Source organism: Lissotriton helveticus, chromosome 10 (assembly GCF_964261635.1).
Source record: "Lissotriton helveticus chromosome 10, aLisHel1.1, whole genome shotgun sequence".
In the NCBI taxonomy this organism is placed as follows: domain Eukaryota; kingdom Metazoa; phylum Chordata; class Amphibia; order Caudata; family Salamandridae; genus Lissotriton; species Lissotriton helveticus.
Genome location: NC_136071.1, coordinates 204,884,787 through 204,909,758, shown reverse-complemented (window position 1 = coordinate 204,909,758; position 24,972 = coordinate 204,884,787). Strand labels below are relative to the sequence as shown.

At 44.6% G+C, this 24,972-nt stretch overlaps 1 protein-coding gene across 5 annotated transcripts in view; it reads left to right on the top strand.

Annotated features, from left to right (window-relative positions):
• CCZ1 (CCZ1 vacuolar protein trafficking and biogenesis associated) overlaps positions 1–24,972 on the top strand; it is a 249,034-nt gene that overhangs the window by 118,375 nt on the left and 105,687 nt on the right. For all 5 annotated transcript variants that reach the window (XM_078665158.1, XM_078665155.1, XM_078665156.1 and 2 more), the window contains 2 exons: positions 20,774–20,821; positions 24,422–24,505. In XM_078665158.1, the coding sequence (XP_078521284.1) occupies positions 20,774–20,821; positions 24,422–24,505 (132 nt within the window). The remainder of the gene's footprint in view (positions 1–20,773; positions 20,822–24,421; positions 24,506–24,972) is intronic.

Below are 24,972 nucleotides of genomic sequence, written 5' to 3'. Positions count from 1 at the left end.
GGCAAAACCATTGCATTGTAAATGCTTGTTCTGAGATGGACTGGCGCAGAAGAAAATTGCCTATGTATATTAGGATAGCTCTTGGCTTATCGCCTTCTCTGGCATTTTGTCTCAGTTTAAACGGTGTCCTATGCGCCCTCTGAATTTCGGTGGTCCAATTCCACCCAGCGATATCTGGAAAAGCTTTCTCGAAGATTTTGACTATAAATGCTTTAACATCCTGACCTTCGATCCCTTCCGGAATCCCAAGGACCCTATGATTATTTCTTCTTTGCCTATTTTCTAGGTCCTCCAGCTTCCACTGGACGTCGATTGCTTGCGCTCCAAGAGATTCCATTTTGTTCGTGGCCGCAGCAGCCTCTGCTTCGGTGGCAACTATCCTTTCTTCCAGATTTGAAACCCTATCTCCAACACTCGCACAGGCTTTCGAGAGCTTCCTGACCACTACTTTCATCTTTCTCATTGCTGCTTGGGATTTGAGGCTATCTGATCGGGTCTCTTCTCTATGTGCTGTTATTCCCTGGTGGATTGATTCCATCATTGCCATCATTGACATCATTGACAATTGCGTAGTCTCGTGATGCCGTGCGTGATCCGTACCCTGGTTGGAGTTCCCTTGTAGGGAAGTTGTTGGAGAGTGATCCCAAGTTAGTTCTGATTGGCCCCTTTGAGAGGGCATGTTTTTGATAGTAGTTGACGGCAATCCTGCCTCGCTATCACTCTCAGTTTCTGGGTTACTGCAGTCTATATCAGAGCTTTGAAGCTCCTCATCCTCTGACCAGTTGGCCTCCTCTGTTACGGAGAAGAAACATTCACTGGGGGTCTTCTCCTTTTCCTTCCCCTTTTCGCCATGTATGAGCCCAGAATAGTTAGCGTTTGCATTTATGTTTGCCGTTAGACAACCAGGTTCCTCCGGGGCCATAGTAGACATAATAGCATCTTTCAATGCTTCACCTGTTGTTGACCCTCCTTGAGTGTCTCCACTGTTAGTTAGTGGGGGAATGGAATTAGACTCTACCACTCCTTCTGTTAATGAGTTTATCATATCCTTAGTAGATATAGGGGTTGTAAGCTCACTGTCCTCATTACCAGCCCCCACGTCATCCCCCATGGTCACACCAGCTGGGGGCCTCAATTGCGCCATCAGATCCTGAGCACCGCACAAGCCATCGCCCACCGCTCCGACCTCCTGATATGTCTGGTGCAGCTGCATTTGAGGTTGAGGCTGTTGAAGATGTGAGGCTGATTGTAATGCAGACTCGACCTCTGATTCGGGTTCAGGCTCTCCAGCTTCATCGGTAACCGGTAAAGTCGCCACTGGTAATGTCGGTACCGCTGGGGCCGCTGCTGTAGTTGGCTCCAATTCTTTAAGTTTTTTTTCCTTTCATTGCGGTTCAACATCTCTACCACACTAATAATCGCAGTGGCTGTGGCTTGTCGAGTTCTAGCAGAGGGGGGGCGCAACTCTTTGGGGGTATTCTGCCCTGAGGATGGTTGCTGCTGCTTTGCCCGACCCCCAGGTTCCACTTCTAATGTTGCCCCCTCAGTCCCGGTGTTCATTACAGGCGCAGTGCTCATAGAGTTATCCGTGACATTGCCTGCCATGCCGACACCATCCGTCAAATTTTTCTTTTTTGAGAGTGGCTTACCTCCGGTGTTTAGTTTGGGAGCCATCTGTGAGAGAGGTACCGAGAGTAGAGAGACCGACTGCCTCGCCCTGACCGGCCCCCTGTACACGCGAGCCTCACAGCCTCTTGGTTCCGCTCTGCCAGATCCGTAGCTGCTGCCGCTGCCGCCTCCGCCTCCACTCCGCTCACAATATCCCGGTCCTGTAGGACTCCGCCTCCTGACTCCGCGAGCTCTGCCGGGCCCCCCCGCCAACCCGATCCTTAGCAGAAGCGAAGCAACAAACCTCCGCAGACCGGGGGGAGATACCCTGTGGCGAGGATCGATCCAGAAAAACATCCAGGTGATTAAGCCGCCAAGCCGCCAACCGCTGTACTGTGCGGTATCTGTGCGCGATCTATCCACGTCCTCCCTCGTACCCCTCACTGGCTACATGGTAAGTTCATGGGGTTTTTTCGGGAGCCAGGGTGAAAACCAGGGTGACGAGGTTTACATCAAACTGTGTCCACACTGCTGATGCTGCCGCTCAGCCGCTACTCACGGCCGCCATCTTGCTTCCACACTGGGTGCCTTCCATAAGTTGGTACTGGTTCAATAGAAGAGTCTGTGACTTGTCAAAGCTTTTAGAGGTTTTACTTCAGGTTCTTCATGGTCCTCAAAAGTAGCATGGACCTCAGATGTATTTTAGATCTGTATGATCCGAACCAGTTTCAAAAGATCACTTTAGCTTTATTTTTTGAGGCATCGCATTGGGGAGGATTCTCCTTGACCCTGTAGACCACTCCCTAATTTCCTATTATCATTAGGAAAGCAGGGACAATAGCTCTAATTCTCCATCTGAAGTATTTGCTGACATTAAGGTGCCTTCCAGTTGTCCTCAACCGTTGGCTATTTACAGACGTTTTCTATATGATGTCATCCTTTATTCTCCAGTAGGAGAACTCAATATCTAGTAGAGAATTCTGCCACAAGCCTTCTGATACCGGGGAATACTCGTAAAAGACGTTCAATTGCTGTGCATCACACTGTAACTTAGAGTTCTGTCCCAACATCAGCAAATCGCAGATAGTTACTAAAAAGATCATTTTTTGGGCGCTATCTGTAATATTTTTCTGGAAGTACCTTAAGGCCTTCCTAGAGAGTTAACACTTTGAAACAAACAATGGTCCACTCTAGTTGAGGACTCGCACAGTGACATGCCAGTATCAGAGGCTGTTACGCCTTATGGGCTCTTGCATTTTTTTAATTCCCTCTTGCCCATTTGGAAATGAATGCTGTGTAGCACCGTTTAATCCTTTGAAGCAAAAAAATCATTATCTCAGAAAATGCTATGGACTTTGGCAGGAATATTTCCTTAAAATTCAAGCATTCTAACCTACAGCCACTCAGGTTTCAATGATGATTGACTATGTTTAGCCTGGAAAAGGACACTCCAAGTAAATTGCCTACAGTTAAATACATATTCCTATGGCTCAGATCATTTTTTCCAATGTGTGACTCGGTTATCAACAACAACATTTTTCCTGTTAGCTTTCACCAGAAAGGGAAACTCAACAGTGAAGCAGGCATCTTGAGTGGATCATACCACATTCCCGAAGGGTGCGAGAAGGAACAGACAATCTTTTGGTCAATACTTACCAAATGGGGTTTTCCTCAGAATGGTTTGATTTCAGAGCAGTCTCCCTCGAAGCTGGGGAACCGGGTTTGAGTCTCGGCAATGGCGCTCAACATCCTGTGATTCTGGGCAAATCACTTAATCTCCCCGTGCCTAACAAAAATGAATGTGTCCTTCTGTAACGAAACTGGTGCTATGTAAAGCGCTCTGATACCCAATGTCTCGGGTCTAGTTCGCGCTATATAAAACTCTAATTTTAAAAAAAAACACAAGGTGTCTTCGGTTGTGTCTGATCTAGCTGCAGAAGAGAATTCTTCTGGAATGTCCTTTACCTGGATTGTTGGGGCATATATTATCCTTGACTTCACTGATCCACAGGATAGGAAGGTGAAATCTTCCAGAAAATTGGAGATGAGCCTTATAGTCCCATTCTGGCTGAGGCAGGATGGGATTTCAGACCACACTTTGTTTTGTGCTCTACTTCTTCACGTGCCATTATCTCTTGGTTCAGCAAGATGGGAGGATTCTTAATCCTTCACTTCCATTGCTCAATGTAAAAGCTTGGTTCCTGAAAAATCTAGACTGATTTGCACAACTAAGCCAGGTAGAGCCAGAATATGCTGTCAAATGCACATCCACAAAAGATTATGCTGGGTGGATGGGAACAATGTAAGAGTTACATATACATTGTAAAAAACAGGGCCAAGGGAGATTCTGATAGAGTACTGAAAAAGAAGACACATTCCACATAATCAAAGTTGATGTCATAAGTAGCAGTACAGAATATATTTGATGTATGAAGTTTTTAGGATGTCAAGAAATAAAGTATATTATGCTTAAGGACCTTGGCTATGACTTATAGTTGTCCGGAGCTTGTTGACACAGTGTGTTGTTCCCAACACCTCTGTGCATTTCAGCATTTTACTGTGTGTTTCTTTTAACCTTTCCAACCACTTTGCACTTTACCAACCAGCACACAAGCTCTGCACTCAAGCTAAAAACATGCTATGCATTTCCATTTGAAATACACGGGTAGTTGAGATTTCTCAGGCGTGTGGCCAGCATTGTGGAACTTGTTACCTAACTTTATCATTCATCCTGTGAGTTCTCTCTGTTTTTATTAAAACACACATGTTCGAGGCATGTGGGCTGCTAAATTCATATCTATGTCTATAAGTGGAGGGGTTTTGTCCTACGGGTCCTGGCTGGACAAGATACGTTAGTAAAGAAGAAATGGTGCCAGGGCTCGAGTTTAACAGACCAGGGCTAGTTTATTTAGCTGGTGTGTGCCTTCTTTACATTATTTCGAGAAGGTATGCATTTGTCATTGTTCATGCATTTCAAAACAAATTTACTTCTTCATGCAATCTACAGAGGGTGAAAACATCCCTTTTACTGGGGATACAAATGAAAACATTTCATACATTTGAAGGCAATATGTGCGAACAAAAATAAATGAAGAAAATTCATAAACAGTTACACTTTCATTTTTTTCATAAAACAGGCATTGAATCATGTGCACCAAAATTCATTTGGGTATGTTAGTTTTATGATTACATTGCCCTATGCTATCGTGTGCCTCTTTTAAACAGCCAAATAGCCGACGCGTTTCCAAACCCGTCTTTTAGTCTATTGGGTTCTTCCTCAGGGCCGGGCTGTGTACCTGTGGTGCAAAATTAGGGACATTTAGTTTCTCCTTTTTTTTTTTTCTTTTCTGAATTTTTAACTTTGCTTCATATGCAGGCTAAGCCTGTGGAATTTTACCTTGTGTACCGGATTTGCTGACTGCTGTTTTCAAAAGCGGGGCATCAGGTAAATTTGAATTTTCACCATTACCTAAACGTAGTTGAGGATAGGCGAATATAATGAATATGTTGAGCTCTCAGGTTTGTTTGTACATGTGATATCTACGTAAGGGCTGCGCTGACACTTACTTGTTTTTGTTGTCTGGTTATTCTCTATCTGAGAGTGTTCTTTTGTTAAAGTCTATGGCGCGTTCCGCGGTGATTTCGTTCTGTGTAATTAAAGATTTGAAATCAATCCGGGAATAAAACATTAGCTCGAATTCTATTTAGGTCTGTGATTTTTGCTTACTTGTGTGTAGCGCGACTGGCGACCCAGGCTCTTCTCGTTGTTTAAATGGGCAGTTATGCTTCGGTTCTTAGTTCTGTGGGAGGAACCAAGCCAATATTAGCGTTTACTTAGCGGTGATTCTTTGCTAAATGTACCTTCTATTTTGGTTTACGCGGAGCGTTCTTACCTTTGTCTATGGGTCTCTTGCTGCGCTTGGCGTTCTGTGCGCGATTCACGGTTCTCACTCAGAGTGCTGCTATTCTGGTTTAGTTTCAACACCGGGTGGAACACGGTTTCCTGTTTAAGTATGCAGCTAGGCATTGTGGGATTTGTAGTTTTGTGGACTATTCACGCGTCTTAGCATCATTGTGTATTGGATTTGAGACTTAAAAGCTAGGGTACAGCGCATTAACTCACTGCTTCTTAATAGATATAACTTCAGTGGTGGTGGGGTTCACAGGGGACTTAATAGTTAGTTCTTTGTAATTCCGACATCTCATTCAGGCCATCCATCACACAATTGAATTTTAAAATTAGATAAGCCTCTTTGTTTAGGAGCATGGCATCGATGTTTCCTCCCCTCGGAGGAACCTTCATGGCTTGTAGTATTGTCCATTTGAAGTCATTTTCATTGTGGTTCTGTTCCACAAAGTGCTGTACCATGGGCGCGGACAGCACTTTGTTCTTAATTCTAGATCTATGTTGAGCTATTCGTTGGTTGGCTTTTTGAGTGGTTTTTCCTATGTACAACTTAGGACAAGGGCACATGACTGCATATATTACATTTGGTGTTTTGCAGTTCGAGAATCCTTTATGTGTCCATTTCGTTGTCTTAAATGAGAATTCATCACCTTCAATTGTATTGGGGCAGGAAGCACACGAACCACATTTGTGGTGGCCTATTACGGGTGGTAGTTTCCACAACGTGCGTAAGTCAGCTTTGACTTTGCTTACTCCCAGATCGGCTCTTACGATGCGCTGTGCTATACTTCTATTTTTCTTTAGGGCAAACAAGGGCTGCTTCATCGGGACTTCTGAGTTTTTAATCAAATGCCAATTCTTTAAGATGATGGATTTCAACTTGTTGGTGTATGGCCCAAAAGTGGTAACACATACCGGCCTTTCTAAGGGTTTAGTATCTTTGTTGGTTCTCAATAATTCTTCTCGTGGAGTGTGCCATGCCCTAGTGGTTGAGTGTTTTAGTAATTTGTGGGGATAACCCCTCCGTTGTAATTGATCACTCAGTATTTGGGAATGGATCAAAAAGTCTTCTTTCCTGGAGCAATTCCGCCGGATTCTCAACATTTGTCCGTACGGCAAGTTGGATTTTAAGCTTTTCGGATGGTAACTCGCATAATGCAAAATAGTGTTCTTGTCTGTGTCTTTACGATATAAAGTGGTAGTCAGTTCATTTTCATATGGAAAAACCACTACGTCTAGAAAAGTGAGCGATGTTCTGCTGAAAGTCATTGTAAATTTTATATCTGGGTGTCTGGTGTTGAGCCACTGATGGAACTGGGCCAGCGTTTCTTCAGACCCATTCCATTGGCACCAGATGTCATCAATGAAACGATACCATTTGGTTATATTTTGTTGAAATGGATTATTTCGGTAGATGAAGCGCTCCTCATACAGGGCCATGAAGAGCACCGCCATTTCTGGGGCATAAGGACACCCCATGGCGGTGCCCTTCACCTGCACGTAGAACGTGTCCATAAACCGAAAGTAGTTCCTTTTGAGTGCTATTCTCGCTAGGTCAATAATAAAGTCTGTGGGGACTCTATGTGGTCTGGGTCGCGTATCTAGAAAATACTCCATTGCTTCTAATCCCTCTTGTTGGGGGATTTGAGTGTATAGGGAGGTGACATCAAAGGATACCATCACCTCTTGGTTTCCATCAAATGGGGTCCCTTCAATTTTGTTAATGAAGTCCCTGGTGTCTTTGAGGTATGATCTTACTTCAGACAAGAAAGGTTTTAGGAACACATCCACGTATTTTGCAAGTGGTTCCAGTACCGAATCACATCCGGAGACAATTGGTCTTCCGGGTGGTTCTGATAAGCTTTTATGAATTTTTGGTAAAAAGTAGATTACCGGAATGCGCGGACTTTTTTTGTCTAGATATTGGAACTCCTTCATTCCTAATATCCCCTTGTCCCGACCCTCAGTGATTATAGTCTGAATCTCAGCCTTTATTTGTGGAGTTGGATCCTCTTTGACTTCTCTATACCACTCGGTGTTTTTAATTTGACTATTGGCTTCAGTAATGTATTTGTCTCTGTCCCAGACCACCAGGGCGCCCCCTTTATCTGCGGGTTTTAACACTATAGATTCGTCATTGCGTAAACCGTTCAAAGCCATTTCTTGGTCTCTAGTGATGTTCCTCTTGAGGAACATTTTTTGTTTACTTAATTGTGTGATGGAGGATAGAACGATTTGTTCAAAGGCTACTATTTCCTTTGGAATGGTATATGTTGGAGGTACAAATGTGGATTTATTGGAGAGATTAGAGGGTTCATTCACTCTGGTGTCTTCTCTGTTATGAAAAAATGCTTTTAATCTCAGTTTCCGACAAAATTCCAATGCTTCAATTTTTAGGTGCGTCAGGTCGGTGTGGGATGTTGGTACAAATTTGAGTCCTAGTTCTAATACTGATTTTTCATGTACAGTTAGTTCCCTGTTTGAGATATTTACTATGGAGGTCAGGTCTACGTTTTGTACTGGGTTCTTCGCGTTCGCATTTCCCATGGTTGGGGCTGTGGTTTGAATCTCACTCGTCCCCTGCCTTCGCCCTTTTCTAAAAAAGGATTTCTTTTTGAAGATCCCTCCCTGGGGTCTGAGTCATTGGCCGATTCAGAAGATGAACTTTCAGAAAAGGTTAGGAATCTGTTTTTGGACCTCCCTTGGAACTGTGACAGTGCTCTTCTAGATTCAGTTTGGGTATAATAATCCTCCTTGAGGTATGGATAAACTGATTCTATTTTGAAGGACTTCACGTCTTTTTCGAATTTGTTGGACCTGAAGTTAATGGTGTTGTCCCTGAATGTGGTGATTTCCTTATTAATCTTTTCCAGTAGAGCTTTGGCTTCATCTACGGTATGATTGTCCTCTATAGCCTTTGTCAATGCCTCTATCTCTTCCTTTTCTTTGTCACAAATTCTCTTTGCTGTTTCACCAGTGTGGACCATGAGGTCTCTACTGCATTTTGTCGCTATATAACTAAAACCTTTTTTGTATAGAGGGTCCTCTGTGAATACCACCGGTACGTTTTTCACTTGAAGGCCCCAAGGAATGGTGCCTGCCTTGAGGTGTTCAAACAAAAAATGCCCATGCAGTTCTGTACGTGTGTGTTTTTTGTGTAATCTTAGTAGTTTGTCGCTTTCGTTTTGTTGTTGTGCATTTGTGCTGAGTTTTATTGCGGAAAAAGGAGAAGGTCCTGCAATTAAATTTTTGATGTGTGCCTCAGAAAAGGAAAGAGTTTCCTCCTCTGACATGTTCCAACGGGTTATATTCTATAACCCGTTGTAGTATTTACTTGAAGGGAATTCAGAACTTTGAATAATAATGTAAAGAAGGCACACACCAGCTAAATAAACTAGCCCTGGTCTGTTAAACTCGAGCCCTGGCACCATTTCTTCTTTACTAACGTATCTTGTCCAGCCAGGACCCGTAGGACAAAACCCCTCCACTTATAGACATAGTAAGAACAGGCATTAGCCTGAGTGGGTTCTTAAACAAAAAAAGTTCTGAATTCCCTTCAAGTAAATACTACAACGGGTTATAGAATATAACCCGTTGGAACATGTCAGAGGAGGAAACTCTTTCCTTTTCTGAGGCACACATCAAAATTTTAATTGCAGGACCTTCTCCTTTTTCCGCAATAAAACTCAGCACAAATGCACAACAACAAAACGAAAGCGACAAACTACTAAGATTACACAAAAAACACACACGTACAGAACTGCATGGGCATTTTTTGTTTGAACACCTCAAGGCAGGCACCATTCCTTGGGGCCTTCAAGTGAAAAACGTACCGGTGGTATTCACAGAGGACCCTCTATACAAAAAAGGTTTTAGTTATATAGCGACAAAATGCAGTAGAGACCTCATGGTCCACACTGTTGAAACAGCGAAGAGAATTTGTGACAAAGAAAAGGAAGAGATAGAGGCATTGACAAAGGCTATAGAGGACAATCATACCGTAGATGAAGCCAAAGCTCTACTGGAAAAGATTAATAAGGAAATCGCCACATTCAGGGACAACACCATTAACTTCAGGTCCAACAAATTCGAAAAAGACGTGAAGTCCTTCAAAATAGAATCAGTTTATCCATACCTCAAGGAGGATTATTATACCCAAACTGAATCTAGAAGAGCACTGTCACAGTTCCAAGGGAGGTCCAAAAACAGATTCCTAACCTTTTCTGAAAGTTCATCTTCTGAATCGGCCAATGACTCAGACCCCAGGGAGGGATCTTCAAAAAGAAATCCTTTTTTAGAAAAGGGCGAAGGCAGGGGACGAGTGAGATTCAAACCACAGCCCCAACCATGGGAAATGCGAACGCGAAGAACCCAGTACAAAACGTAGACCTGACCTCCATAGTAAATATCTCAAACAGGGAACTAACTGTACATGAAAAATCAGTATTAGAACTAGGACTCAAATTTTTACCAACATCCCACACCGACCTGACGCACCTAAAAATTGAAGCATTGGAATTTTGTCGGAAACTGAGATTAAAAGCATTTTTTCATAACAGAGAAGACACCAGAGTGAATGAACCCTCTAATCTCTCCAATAAATCCACATTTGTACCTCCAACTTATACCATTCCAAAGGAAATAGTAGCCTTTGAACAAATCGTTCTATCCTCCATCACACAATTAAGTAAACAAAAAATGTTCCTCAAGAGGAACATCACTAGAGACCAAGAAATGGCTTTGAACGGTTTACGCAATGACGAATCTATAGTGTTAAAACCCGCAGATAAAGGGGGCGCCCTGGTGGTCTGGGACAGAGACAAATACATTACTGAAGCCAATAGTCAAATTAAAAACACCGAGTGGTATAGAGAAGTCAAAGAGGATCCAACTCCACAAATAAAGGCTGAGATTCAGACTATAATCACTGAGGGTCGGGACAAGGGGATATTAGGAATGAAGGAGTTCCAATATCTAGACAAAAAAAGTCCGCGCATTCCGGTAATCTACTTTTTACCAAAAATTCATAAAAGCTTATCAGAACCACCAGGAAGACCAATTGTCTCCGGATGTGATTCGGTACTGGAACCACTTGCAAAATACGTGGATGTGTTCCTAAAATCTTTCTTGTCTGAAGTAAGATCATACCTCAAAGACACCAGGGACTTCATTAACAAAATTGAAGGGACCCCATTTGATGGAAACCAAGAGGTGATGGTATCCTTTGATGTCACCTCCCTATACACTCAAATCCCCCAACAAGAGGGATTAGAAGCAATGGAGTATTTTCTAGATACGCGACCCAGACCACATAGAGTCCCCACAGACTTTATTATTGACCTAGCGAGAATAGCACTCAAAAGGAACTACTTTCGGTTTATGGACACGTTCTACGTGCAGGTGAAGGGCACCGCCATGGGGTGTCCTCATGCCCCAGAAATGGCGGTGCTCTTCATGGCCCTGTATGAGGAGCGCTTCATCTACCGAAATAATCCATTTCAACAAAATATAACCAAATGGTATTGTTTCATTGATGACATCTGGTGCCAATGGAATGGGTCTGTAGAAACGCTGGCCCAGTTCCATCAGTGGCTCAACACCAGACACCCAGATATAAAATTTACAATGACTTTCAGCAGAACATCGCTCACTTTTCTAGACGTAGTGGTTTTTCCATATGAAAATGAACTGACTACCACTTTATATCGTAAAGACACAGACAAGAACACTATTTTGCATTATGCGAGTTACCATCCGAAAAGCTTAAAATCCAACTTGCCGTACGGACAAATGTTGAGAATCCGGCGGAATTGCTCCAGGAAAGAAGACTTTTTGATCCATTCCCAAATACTGAGTGATCAATTACAACGGAGGGGTTATCCCCACAAATTACTAAAACACTCAACCACTAGGGCATGGCACACTCCACGAGAAGAATTATTGAGAACCAACAAAGATACTAAACCCTTAGAAAGGCCGGTATGTGTTACCACTTTTGGGCCATACACCAACAAGTTGAAATCCATCATCTTACAGAATTGGCATTTGATTAAAAACTTAGAAGTCCCGATGGAGCAGCCCTTGTTTGCCCTAAAGAAAAATAGAAGTATAGCACAGCGCATCGTAAGAGCCGATCTGGGAGTAAGCAAAGTCAAAGCTGACTTACGCACGTTGTGGAAACTACCACCCGTAATAGGCCACCACAAATGTGGTTCGTGTGCTTCCTGCCCCTATACAATTGAAGGTGATGAATTCTCATTTAAGACAACGAAATGGACACATAAAGGATTCTCGAACTGCAAAACACCAAATGTAATATATGCAGTCATGTGTCCTTGTCCTAAGTTGTACATAGGAAAAACCACTCAAAAAGCCAACCAACGAATAGCTCAACATAGATCTAAAATTAAGAACAAAGTGCTGTCCGCGCCCATGGTACAGCACTTTGTGGAACAGAAGCACAATGAAAATGACTTCAAATGGACAATACTACAAGCCATGAAGGTTCCTCCGAGGGGAGGAAACATCGATGCCATGCTCCTAAACAAAGAGGCTTATCTAATTTTAAAATTCAATTGTGTGATGGATGGCCTGAATGAGATGTCGGAATTACAAAGAACTAACTATTAAGTCCCCTGTGAACCCCACCACCACTGAAGTTATATCTATTAAGAAGCAGTGAGTTAATGCGCTGTACCCTAGCTTTTAAGTCTCAAATCCAATACACAATGATGCTAAGACGCGTGAATAGTCCACAAAACTACAAATCCCACAATGCCTAGCTGCATACTTAAACAGGAAACCGTGTTCCACCCGGTGTTGAAACTAAACCAGAATAGCAGCACTCTGAGTGAGAACCGTGAATCGCGCACAGAACGCCAAGCGCAGCAAGAGACCCATAGACAAAGGTAAGAACGCTCCGCGTAAACCAAAATAGAAGGTACATTTAGCAAAGAATCACCGCTAAGTAAACGCTAATATTGGCTTGGTTCCTCCCACAGAACTAAGAACCGAAGCATAACTGCCCATTTAAACAACGAGAAGAGCCTGGGTCGCCAGTCGCGCTACACACAAGTAAGCAAAAATCACAGACCTAAATAGAATTCGAGCTAATGTTTTATTCCCGGATTGATTTCAAATCTTTAATTACACAGAACGAAATCACCGCGGAACGCGCCATAGACTTTAACAAAAGAACACTCTGAGATAGAGAATAACCAGACAACAAAAACAAGTAAGTGTCAGCGCAGCCCTTACGTAGATATCACATGTACAAACAAACCTGAGAGCTCAACATATTCATTATATTCGCCTATCCTCAACTACGTTTAGGTAATGGTGAAAATTCAAGTTTACCTGATGCCCCGCTTTTGAAAACCGCAGTCAGCAAATCCGGTACACAAGGTAAAATTCCACAGGCTTAGCCTGCATATGAAGCAAAGTTAAAAATTCAGGAAAAAAAAAAAAAAAGGAGAAACTAAATGTCCCTAATTTTGCACCACAGGTACACAGCCCGGCCCTGAGGAAGAACCCAATAGACTAAAAGACGGGTTTGGAAACGCGTCGGCTATTTGGCTGTTTAAAAGAGGCACACGATAGCATAGGGCAATGTAATCATAAAACTAACATACCCAAATGAATTTTGGTGCACATGATTCAATGCCTGTTTTATGAAAAAAAATGAAAGTGTAACTGTTTATGAATTTTCTTCATTTATTTTTGTTCGCACATATTGCCTTCAAATGTATGAAATGTTTTCATTTGTATCCCCAGTAAAAGGGATGTTTTCACCCTCTGTAGATTGCATGAAGAAGTAAATTTGTTTTGAAATGTATGAACAATGACAAATGCATACCTTCTCGAAATAATGTAAAGAAGGCACACACCAGCTAAATAAACTAGCCGTGGTCTGTTAAACTCGAGCCCTGGCAAAATTCATATCTATAGCATAGATCGCCGCCTAGTGTTGGGTCCGGATGATTGCACATTGTTGTCCTGGAAGAGTCTTCGAAGTATCACGAGATAGGTGGCTCCTCCCCTGGACTACAGTGCGCATGGGCATCGACTCCATCCCCAGATTGTTTTTTTCCGCCATTGGGTTCGGATGTGATTTCGACGTCTCCTGTTCGGAATCGTGATAGAACTTTTTCAAGGCCCAAAGGCCTTCTTTGCACCGTCGGTATTGTTCGCGTTCGGTCCCGTATATCCTCCAGCTCGTGGAGTCGGATATCCGGGGGGTCGTGTGACTCTTCTGTGATCGGGGCCTAGTCGACGCAGCAAGACTTCGACGGCATGGAACGGAGTCCGTTCAAGAAATGTCCCGTGTGTGGATCCAAGTACCCACACATTGACGTCCATCCTGTGTGCAACAAGTGCCTGTCGCCGGACCACGACGAGGCCAACTGTATGGCCTGTTCCAGATTTCGATCGAAGAAGAAGATCAAACTTCGGCGCGTGGCGCGCCTTGAAGCCCAGCGATCGGCTCCGGCACCGGTGGACATCTTTGACGACCCCGAAGCAGACGAGCAAGTGCGTCACCTGCAGATTTCCCCTACACCGGTGGAGGTCGAGTCCGACTACGGAGCGGACATCCACAGTCAAGACATTGAGGAACTCGTCGGGAAGGTAGGGGACGACGACGAAGCATATGAGGCCATGGAAGATAGCTCGGAGGAAGAGCTATGCCCCGTTCGTACTCTTACAAAGGCTCAGGTCACGGGATCGCCACGCGGCCTTACCCAAGACCTTACTCCTCACTCCACGGCCCCGCCTTCCGGCCCGGCTACGGCGACCTCCGCGGAGCCGCCATTACTGAAATCAAAACCGAAACTGAAACACTCGGTATCGACGAAAACAAAGATGGCCGACACGCCATCGAACCCGAAGACGTCTGCTCCACCACCGACGACGCCGTCGTCTTCGGGGGCCTCCAAACCGATGAAAGCTGTCGACCAGGCAAAGGTGCCGAAGGTGGTCAAGGAGCCAAGCTCGAAGAAGGCCGTCGAGCCGGTGTCCACCAAGGCGGACAAGCCGACCTCCAAGAAGGCTGTCGAGCCTACATCGGGACAGTCTGTCGCGCCGAAGACCAAGGGGCCCATAGAAGCAAAGTCAGTGAAGGGCGCAGAGCCAAGGTCTGGGGTCGTTACTCCTAAAGGAAAACCTGTCGATCCGAAGCCGTCGGCATCGACGTCTGCGGCCGTGGACAGTGATCGAAGCGCACCAGTCAAGGGTGCTCCTGCGCCTCGACCAGACAAACACAAGTCATCCACGCTCGGGTCTTCCCCTGGGGGCGGACCAAGGACATCAGTCGGGTCGACGAAACCGTCCGCTTCCTTTACGAAGCAGGTCTCGGACTCCCTCAAGCGCCTTAAGGACAAGGCTTTGGCATCGGAACCGAAGACTCCTTCCGCACCAAAGCCGGCGGACCCACCGAAACCCACCTCGGCGCCGATCCACTACACGTTGCCGCCTAAGGTGGCGCCAAAGGCTTTTGCACCGCGGTCGGTGCCCAAGGACACTGTGTTGAAGTCAACTCACCCGGCTGGAACTTTGGGTCATCGACACCCTTTAGTTGAAGAACGGTCGGAGCATTTCATCGATGCCGACACCGGGAAACTCACGCTATACAAGAGGAAAATAACTTCACAGCCTTTAGAGTCGTTTACAATTCCTCTGAAACGAAAGAAGCCTGCACCAGAAACACCAGTTCTGGTTGAGCAGATTCTTCCTCAGCCTAGGAGGAGTGCAACACCTTCACCCACATACTCTAATGGGGATGAAGGGGAGCAGGATGAGGAGTACAATTTTCCTGCTCATACAGAGCCGGATGAGCAACAGGACTCATGGATGGACACAGGTGATCAAGGGGACCAGCAGACGGTCCAGGATCCTCAGGTTTATAACGTCCAGCCGTCTCCCACTGAAGATTCTGCGGCATTTAATGCCTTGATTGAAAGGGCAGCTACAAACCATAAAGTGGAAATGCATGCTGACCCCGTGGAGGTGGACTTCCTTTTTGACACTTTCTCTACTGCTGAAAAAACTGTCAAGACTCTCCCAATGTTGAAAGGGGTCCTTAAGCATGCGGCAGACATTTTCAAGGAACCCACAAGATCAAGGGTTGTCAACCCACGCATTGAGAAGAAATACAGACCGGCACCTGGCGACCCGACCTACATAAGGGGCCAGTTGCCTTTGGACTCTTTGGTGGTCTCTAATGCCCGCAAGAGGGCAAACTCCCAAACCTCGGGTGAAGCTCCTTCCCCAGACAAAGAGTCATAAGTGCTGGAGGCATCTGGGAAGAGGGTAGCAGCTCAGGCGGCCAACATATGGCGCATCTCAAACACGCAGGCTCTGTTGGCCAGATACGATAGGGCACACTATGACACCCTAGAGCAGCTGTTACAACACCTCCCAGACCAGTTTAAAGAGGGAGCTGAAATGCTTATCCAGGAGGGGAAGCTCATCTCCAACGCTGCTATAAAGTGTGCGCTAGATGTTGCGGACACAGCAGCGAGAGCGATCAACACTAGTGTGATGTTGAGGCGTCAGGCATGGCTCCGCATCTCGGGATTCAAGCCAGAGATACAGACTACTATCCTCAACCAGCCTGTTAATCCAGACAGGTTATTTGGTCCAGAGGTGGACACCACCCTGGAGAAGATCAAAAAAGATACCGAGACTGCCAAGTCCATGGGAGCTCTCCAGTCACAACAATTTAGAGGGAACACTTTTCGTCGCTCAGGCAATCGAGGTGTTAACAGAGGGCACATGTCGCAGCAGACGCCATTCAATAAAAGTGGTGCGCAATCCTCCTACAGCAAGCAGGGCAGAGGTGGATACAGGGGAAACAGTGCCAAGGGTAGAGGCAGAGGCAACAACAGTTCCCGTTCCTCTGCCGCCAACTAACAGTGACTCCTTGTCACTGCCCCCCGACCATCCAACACCTGTCGGGGGGAGACTCCAACAGTTCCTGCCAGTCTGGAAGTCCATTACCACAGACAGGTGGGTCAGGAAACTTATCCAGTTCGGCTATTGTTTGGAGCTGACATCCACCCCACCAAACATACCCCCAAAACACCGTCCTATGTCAGCAGAGCACTTGCACTTATTGCAGCAGGAGGTTCTGGTGATGCTGCAAAAAGGCGCAATAGAGCTCGTGCCAGTGGAGGAAGAAGGCACAGGGGTTTATTCCCTGTACTTCTTAATCCCACAAAAGGACGGCTCACTCAGACCGATTCTAGACCTACGCCCCTTGAACCAGTACATTCTTTCAGAACACTTCCACATGTTGACACTGCAGCAGGTTCTTCCCTTGTTACAACGGGGAGACTTCCTCGCAACCTTGGACCTCAAGGATGCTTACTTCCACATACCACTCCACCCATCCCACAGAAAATACCTCCGGTTCACCATCCAAAACCGGCATTACCAGTTCAAGGTACTCCCCTTCGGAGTGACCACTGCTCCCAGAGTGTTCACAAAATGTCTAGCGACAGTGGCGGCCCACCTCCGGAGACAGAGTATACATGTCTACCCTTATTTGGACGACTGGCTCGTTCAGGCAAAGTCAGCCCAGCAGTGCGCCGCAGATATGTCCCACACCATTCACCTCCTTCACAGTCTAGGATTTTCACTGAACTACCCGAAGTCGCACCTTCAGCCGGCCCATGTGCGGCAGTATTTGGGCGCGACGATGAATACTCTGGCTGCCACAGCTCAGCCAAACCCAGCGAGGATCGACAACATCCAGTCGCTGATCCAAAAGTTCAGACCGCAACACTCACTCCCAGCGAGAGTGTTCATGCAGTTGATAGGCATGATGGCCTCCTGCATCTTCATAGTCCCGCACGCAAGGCACCATATGCGTCCGCTCCAAGAATGCTTGGCGCATCAGTGGACTCAGGCTCAAGGACAGTTGAACGACCTAGTGTTGGTGACGGGTCGGGCATACAGCTCTCTGCATTGGTGGGATCCACACAACCTTTGCAAGGGCCGACCGTTCCAAGAGCCTGTGCCACAGATTACACTGACGACGGACGCATCTCTCCAGGGATGGGGGGCTCATGTGCTCCACTACACGGTGCAGGGACTATGGACAACGCAACAAAGGAAGATGCACATCAACTACTTAGAGCTGATGGCAATCTTCATGGCTCTCAAGTCCTTCAAAGTACATCTGTGCAACAAAGTCGTGTTGATCCGGACGGACAACATGACAGCCATGTACTACATTCAAAAGCAGGGAGGTACGCACTCTCCACAGTTGTCTCATCTGGCTCAGAGCATGTGGAAGTGGGCCATTCAGAGGAACATCTTCCTCATGGCGGAACACCTCCCGGGCACGGACAATCAGATGGCGGATCTGCTCAGCAGGTACAGCCACCAGATGCACGAGTGGGAGTTACATCCATCAGTACTCCGCCCGTACTTCCAGCAGTGGGGTCATCCAGAGATAGACCTGTTTGCCGCGGAGGAAAACGCAAAATGCCAAAGCTTTGCCGCCAGGTTCCCTCACCCACTATCGCAGGGCAATGCGATATGGATGAACTGGTCAGGCAGATTTGCGTACGCTTTCCCCCCAGCGCCTCTCATTCCGCTGGTGGCAAGAAAGCTAAAGCAACACTCGCTGACGCTCATCCTAGTTGCTCCAACGTGGGCGCGACAACCATGGTACACCACGTTCCTCGAACTCTCCGTGGTACCGCATCAAAGACTGCACCTCACACCCCGGCTCTTAACGCAGAACCGTGGCGGCATTCAGCATCCAGATCCGCAGCAGCTCAATCTGGCGATCTGGCTCCTGAGGTCTTAGAGTTTGGCTACCTTGATTTGCCCCCTGAATGCATGGACATCATCCGGGAGGCAAGGAAGCCCACTACCAGAGCTTGCTATGCAGCGAAATGGAAGCGGTTTGTCATCTACTGTACAGAGCACGCTATCAACCCGCTCGATGCATCCATTCCTAATATCATTTGCTATTTGTTGCATCTTTACAAATGCAATCTAGCATACGCTTCCATTCGGATACACTTATCCGCCATAGCGGCTTATCTCCAAAACAGGCAGCATCTCTCTGTCTTCAGGGTGCCTGCCATTAAAGCATTCCTGGAAGGGCTGAAGCGGGTCATCCCTCCCAGGACCCCGCCAGCTCCTGTGTGGAACCTCAATGTGGTGGTCACCAGATTGATGGGTCCCCCATTTGAACCTCTGCATTCATGTGAGATTCAGTTCCTCACATAGAAAGTGGCTTTTCTCATTGCCATAACGTCTCTAAGACGTGTTAGTGAGCTACAGGCGCTCACAATTCAAGAGCCATTTATACAAATTCATTCAAACAGGGTGGTGCTGCGCACTAACCCCAAATTTCTCCCCAAGGTGGTGTCGCAGTTTCATGTCAATCAAACCATCGAACTGCCCCCATTCTTTCCAAACCCGGAAACGGTAGCAGAAAGGATGCTCCATACGCTTGATGTCAAAAGAGCGCTTATGTACTATATTGACAGAACACAACCTTTTAGAAAGACACAGCAACTCTTTGTTGCCTTCGCAGCCCCGCATAAACGGCAACCCCATTTCCAAAGCAGGAATAGCCAGGTGGATCGTTAAGTGTATTCAGATTTGCTATCAGAAGGCTAAGCGCACTTTAACGGTCCCCCCCCAAGGCACACTCCACAAGCAAGTTGGGGGCCTCCATGGCATTCCTAGGTAACATTCCTTTGGAAGACATTTGTAGGGCAGCCACGTGGTCTACACCACATACGTTTACCAAACATTACTGTGTAGATGTGCATTCCAAACAGCAGGCAGCTGTAGGACAGGCTGTTCTTAAAACGCTTTTTCAGACTTCTGCAGCTGACACGGGCGGCCGCCGTTAATGGAGGGACTGCTATGTATTCTATGCTATAGATATGAATTTAGCAGCCCACATGCCTCGAACTGAATATGCTACTTACCAGTATGCATCTGTTCTTGGCATGTAGGGCTGCTAACATTCATATCGCCCGCCCTCCTCCCCAGCGCCCGTAGCGGCTGCAGACTTTTCTTGCATTTACTCTCTAGCATGGCCATCGCTTACACGGTTAAACTCCATCTCTGCCACAATGGCTAAAAACAATCTGGGGATGGAGTCGATGCCCATGCGCACTGTAGTCCAGGGGAGGAGCCACCTATCTCGTGATACTTCGAAGACTCTTCCAGGACAACAATGTGCAATCATCCGGACCCAACACTAGGCGGCAATCTATGCTATAGATATGAATGTTAGCCGCCCTACATGCCAAGAACAGATGCATACTGGTAAGTAGCATATTCAACTCTAAGGCAACTGCTTTAGCGCAAAGCCCTCTTGTAAGTGGTTTGTATAATATAAATGCCATAATTCACTGATTGAACCACTAGAAATGCTTAGAAATATTGAAAGTAGGATTCTGGTCTTCACTGCATAAAATGTGTGCATGTAGTCAAGTAAACCTTTGGGTGCCATGTAGAAAAAATCTATCATGGTGTGTCTCATGTACTTGGTGGATCTATAAATTGTTGTACTGCAACCGCCTTGGAGAAACTTTGGCAAGCGTGTGTCGTTCCTTTGTCAAAGTGTCCCTTTAAAGCAAGTTATTTAGTCAGAAATAAGTCAGAAGTAACATGCTGGACCTTCTGCTCAAAGAGGATGGTCACAGCACAGTTTTTTAACTTAGTTTGCGACCAACCAAACAGTTTGCCATGGGATCCATTTTCAAATTCATTGCAGTGCAGAAGGACTTTTCGCAATAAGTCACAAAATCTCTGCCGCACACATATTAATAGTGCAGAAATATGCTGGCTGCTCCTTAGGAAAAGTAGCAAGTGAAGGGAAAGAGAGATGCGTGGAACAGTAAACCTCAATTCCAGGATTCTCACTCAAAGCCTTTGTTTCAACTCATGCCTCTTACCATGACCAGGTTCACAATGCCACGGACAGTGAAACATTGTGACATTAGGGAGGAATGTTTCTTGTCCGCTCCCTTTGCCTTGCAACTCTAATAGAATCATAAGCTACACGAAGCAATTTGTAATAGCAAATATGAATGATAAAACTTGTGCATTCTGATTTGGTTCTTTACATTTAGAAAGTCTGTTTCACTAACTTTGTAAATACATCATCTTTAGTGCATAATATGCTGTGTTTTCTCTCTATAAAGACAATAACTATTGCTGTAATTAGTTACAGAAATGATGATCATTGAAGATTAACAAACTGTTGCTGCTCATTGTTTTCAGGATAAAGTGTACAGTTCAGTCCTCCAACAATGCTACAACATGTACAAGGTAATAATATATTTAGTGAATACTGTCTTGCTCTAGATTGGGACTGGGAACCTGTGATATTATATTCCGAGCAATTTGGCTAAAAAGGATGTTTTTTGCAATCTTCTCTATGGCTTGTTTACACCTCTTGTGCTGTTTCACCCACTTCTCAGAATTACTTCTACATTTTCCAGTTGTTCATTGACTTCAGACAAGTCACACACAGTTGATGAAACAATTTTAAAAAACTGATTGTTAGAGATGTTGGTTTATTAAAGCGACCAACCTTAATAAACAGAACCCTATAATACTGGAAGCTCACAAAATAAAAGAATAAACATCCTGTTCAGGTATATATGTATATATGTATATTGTATTTCTATATCGCGAACCTAAGCAAAAGGCAGCACTGCACATGGTCAAAGATAACCTTAAAGTTAGTAATTAATAGGATAGATAGCCGAGTTGCAGTCAATTAATACATTGGGATGTCATGTTTTTTAAAGAGGTGAGTCTTCAACTCTTTCCTAAAGTACAACACATTTACACAAGGCCTTTCATCAACAAGTGCCACTCCACTTTCTTGATTATTTTCATTGCAAGTATTTATCACCTAAAACAGACTCTGATATTCCGAAATGTATCTCCATCAATAGACATGTGTTTAGTGTGCCATTCTCTCAGGAGAAGGGGTGGCAGAACCTTATTTATGTTGCCTATAAAACTCTGTGGTCAGCCATGTAGAACATGGATAGCCTCATTAATCTAACAAATATCTTTAAGAATTTCTTTTGTCACATTTCTAGTAGCAAATAGGTTGATATTCATCACTCAAAACCCTCTAACTACATGTGTTCTTTACAAAGATTTATTAATTTTATGAAGACCTAAAAGGTACCTTAAGACCTCTTCTAAGTGATTTATAAACATGGTAAGCAAAGAAGAAGAAGCTCTCAGTCTGCTGAATGGGTTAGCACCAGTAGAATGTGTTTTAAAATGTTGGGATCCACCAAGCCTCCGAGTTACGGTAAGAGGTGAGCTCAATTTTGGTTTGCAGGATTCCAGTTTTGGATGTGGCGTGGGCACTTGTTGATGTTCTTCAAGACCCTTTGACTTTTGTGTATTGGCTTATCATTGGCTTCCATTGGTGGCCGAGCTGGAAGAGCTAAGGATGTGTAACAAAAGGGGTATCATTTCATAGAATCTGCAGCAGAGATTCCTGGACTAATCCTTGGGAGTAAACTTGGTGGATGAATATAAGAAGGAAACCCTGTTGGTCTCTATTTCATATTCCAGAATGGCAGTATGATTTAGATAAATAAAAATTGCTAACCTATTTGAATAACCACACTATTAATAATGTGGTGGTATAAAAGCATGAGCCATCAGGTGAAGTTTCAGGAGGTGCCAGAAGACTGGCTGAACTATTGGGTCGCTGAATATTTATTTTGAAAGTATGCAGTTCACAGATGCAACCCAGCAACTAAGCATACAGAAAGCTAGAGCAAAGCCGAACACTTCTGTGTGCTCAGTGTGGGCTGCCTATCTGATAAATTGTGTATACAAGTTGGATGAAGTTTAAGTCTTTGGTAATACAGGTCAGAATAAATAAACCTGTTAAGTTTCTAAAACTTTGTGCTACCAAGATCTTGATTTTTCGTGGCCTGCTGAGTTAGGTTCTACTCCTGCCCCTTCAGTTTTTGCAAAAAAGTTGATATTTACTTTGATCACAAGCTCTCTTTCTCTATGCGGATACATCGTACAACTGCCACTTGTTTACCTTTATCTGATCTGCCTAACTACTTTACTAATCCCTACATATTGTTCAGAATGTGGCATTTTGTACCATTCTTAAGTTGCCTGCACATCAATTAGGTTGCCACACAATGTGGAAATCTCCATTGACTTCTGATTCAGAGGCACACTGTTTTTACAGCTGTATATTCTAAGTGTTCCACAAGATGGGCATCCTATTTCTGAGAGGCAGTTTTTTCTCTATCAGCCGAAGCGTATCCCAAAACCAGAGGGTGCAATCTGCTGATTATGCCATTTATAAAATAAAATGTAGGTTGTGATAGAACTCCCCCATGCAGATTTAACATCCATTCCTTCTCTTACTTAGGAAGAAACTTAAGACTTGGCTTTTTCAGTTCCCCAAATTTTACAGGTTAGCATGAGGATCTTCCTTTTACAGCTCCAGGATACCCTTTTAGATAAAAAAGCACTTTAAAAAACATATAACATGTTACAGAGGGGTTTCTACAGCAGATGCACATGATACACCAGATACACCAGATATGGAAGGAACACTTAACTAGTAGCACCAAACCGAAGCTACCAGATATTAGCTTAGTTGTTATAACTCATGATTTCTAGGTCTTTTAAGTAGACTAATCTTACTGCCTGCTGACATTTGTAAATGGCGATTTTGTTTTGTCAAAATTGTGAAGTCTGTGATTTCAATTTCTACCCTACTCGCTCCTGTACCTGTTTGGTCTCCATGATTCTTCTAGATTTCCATCAAAATCGCTCTTCAGTAGACACCCACTGTCTGTAAATGGAAGAATGTAATTACACATGAATATTGTAGACCAATACTCAAAACGAATCTGTTCAAGTCGTTGGGCCCTCCTGTCAAAAAGTACCTAGAAACTGAAAACTTATCAGTGGTGGCAATGAAACCATCGGAACTGCTGGCACAAAATATAATGAAATAGATGCTGAGAAGCAAAACAGAGCCGGTTTCAAAATATTACTGTCCTCATAGCATAACTTTGAACCAGACCACTACCATGTCATTTTCCACCATTCAATGCTGTTGTTCCCTCCTGCCTCCCACAAACTCCCATGTAGGGATGTTTGTCCTCGCCAGTGCAGCCACGTCTGCTCCCATTCTCTTTGGTAGTTCCTTACCTCCCCACAATCTTTGAGATTTCTTGACCTTCATATTTCCTCCCACAAACACAGGCTTCTCCCAAGAGGAGTTTAGAAATTTGTGACAGCTAAAAGTTTATATTCCAATAACGGATCTCTTTGGCTCTCCCAAGCCAAGCCTCACTTAGTGTGTGAACTTGTTGTGTGTGCAAAATAAAGAGTCTTAGGTCAAGGAGGCTTTCAGAAGGGAAAGGTTGTGCTGACCAGCCCGCTCCCCTTTGTATCTTGTTAATTGCAGCTGTTCATTTACTGTAGCAGATAAAGGAGATGGAAAATTAAGGAGCTGGAGCTAGGCCCTTATCCAGAGTCCAAAACCTAGTTAATGGAACCGCTGGGGTGGGGGTTGGGATCGAGCATGTGGTCAGAGCGCTATTTAGCTTTGCTGCTGTAGGTGAAGTGGAGAAACGTATGGTCAATAGGCAAGATTTCAGGTATGAATAAGGTCCGATATTCTGCTTCTCAAAAGTATTTACTGAAGTGTATTATTCTTTCTTTTTTCTAAACTATGTTGATGGTGGGACATTACTTGAGTACCATAATCCTTTGGGTACCCTGCGTGTGCTCCGTATGAGCTTCTATGCATGAAAGGCTACGATTCAGTCTTGTGTCTACTATTAAGAACGTTTGGATTGAACAACAATTTTATGGCACCATCTCGTAACTTCATTTCCTCTTGTTTTTCTTCAGCTATTCAATGGGACGTTTCAGAAAACTATGGAATATGGAGGAGTCGAAGTCCTGAAGAACAGATTAGAAAAATTCTTCCATCGGGTGAGAAAAAACAGTATTTACTCTTTTGGTCCTGCTGGTCCTGCTGCATTGCCTTCCTTCTGTTCAGCTTGAAGTTGGTGTCGTCTAACTAAATGTGACAATTTTTTTAAATCCTAAATGACAGGGCACACAGAATCCAAATAAACTTTGGTGAAGAAATAGGAAGTACGGTGGTACAATTAACGGAACTGAAGTAGCCATAGGAAAATGTATAGCAGAATGTATGCACATTGGCAAAGCTGTGGATAAAATTAAATTCTAGGATGCAATAGTCACTCAACATTATGATTTGCTTGGTTGTGTGGTTTTCCACAGCACTTCAGGACTCCTGCCAGGGAAGGAGTGCTTGTGCGTTCCAGTGAAATGGGAAACCATTCGCCCTAGAATTCTTTTGTGAAGCTGATCTAGAATAAATGAAGATCTGAGAGATTTTTCTAAGACACAAAGGCTACCCAGACTTTTTAGGA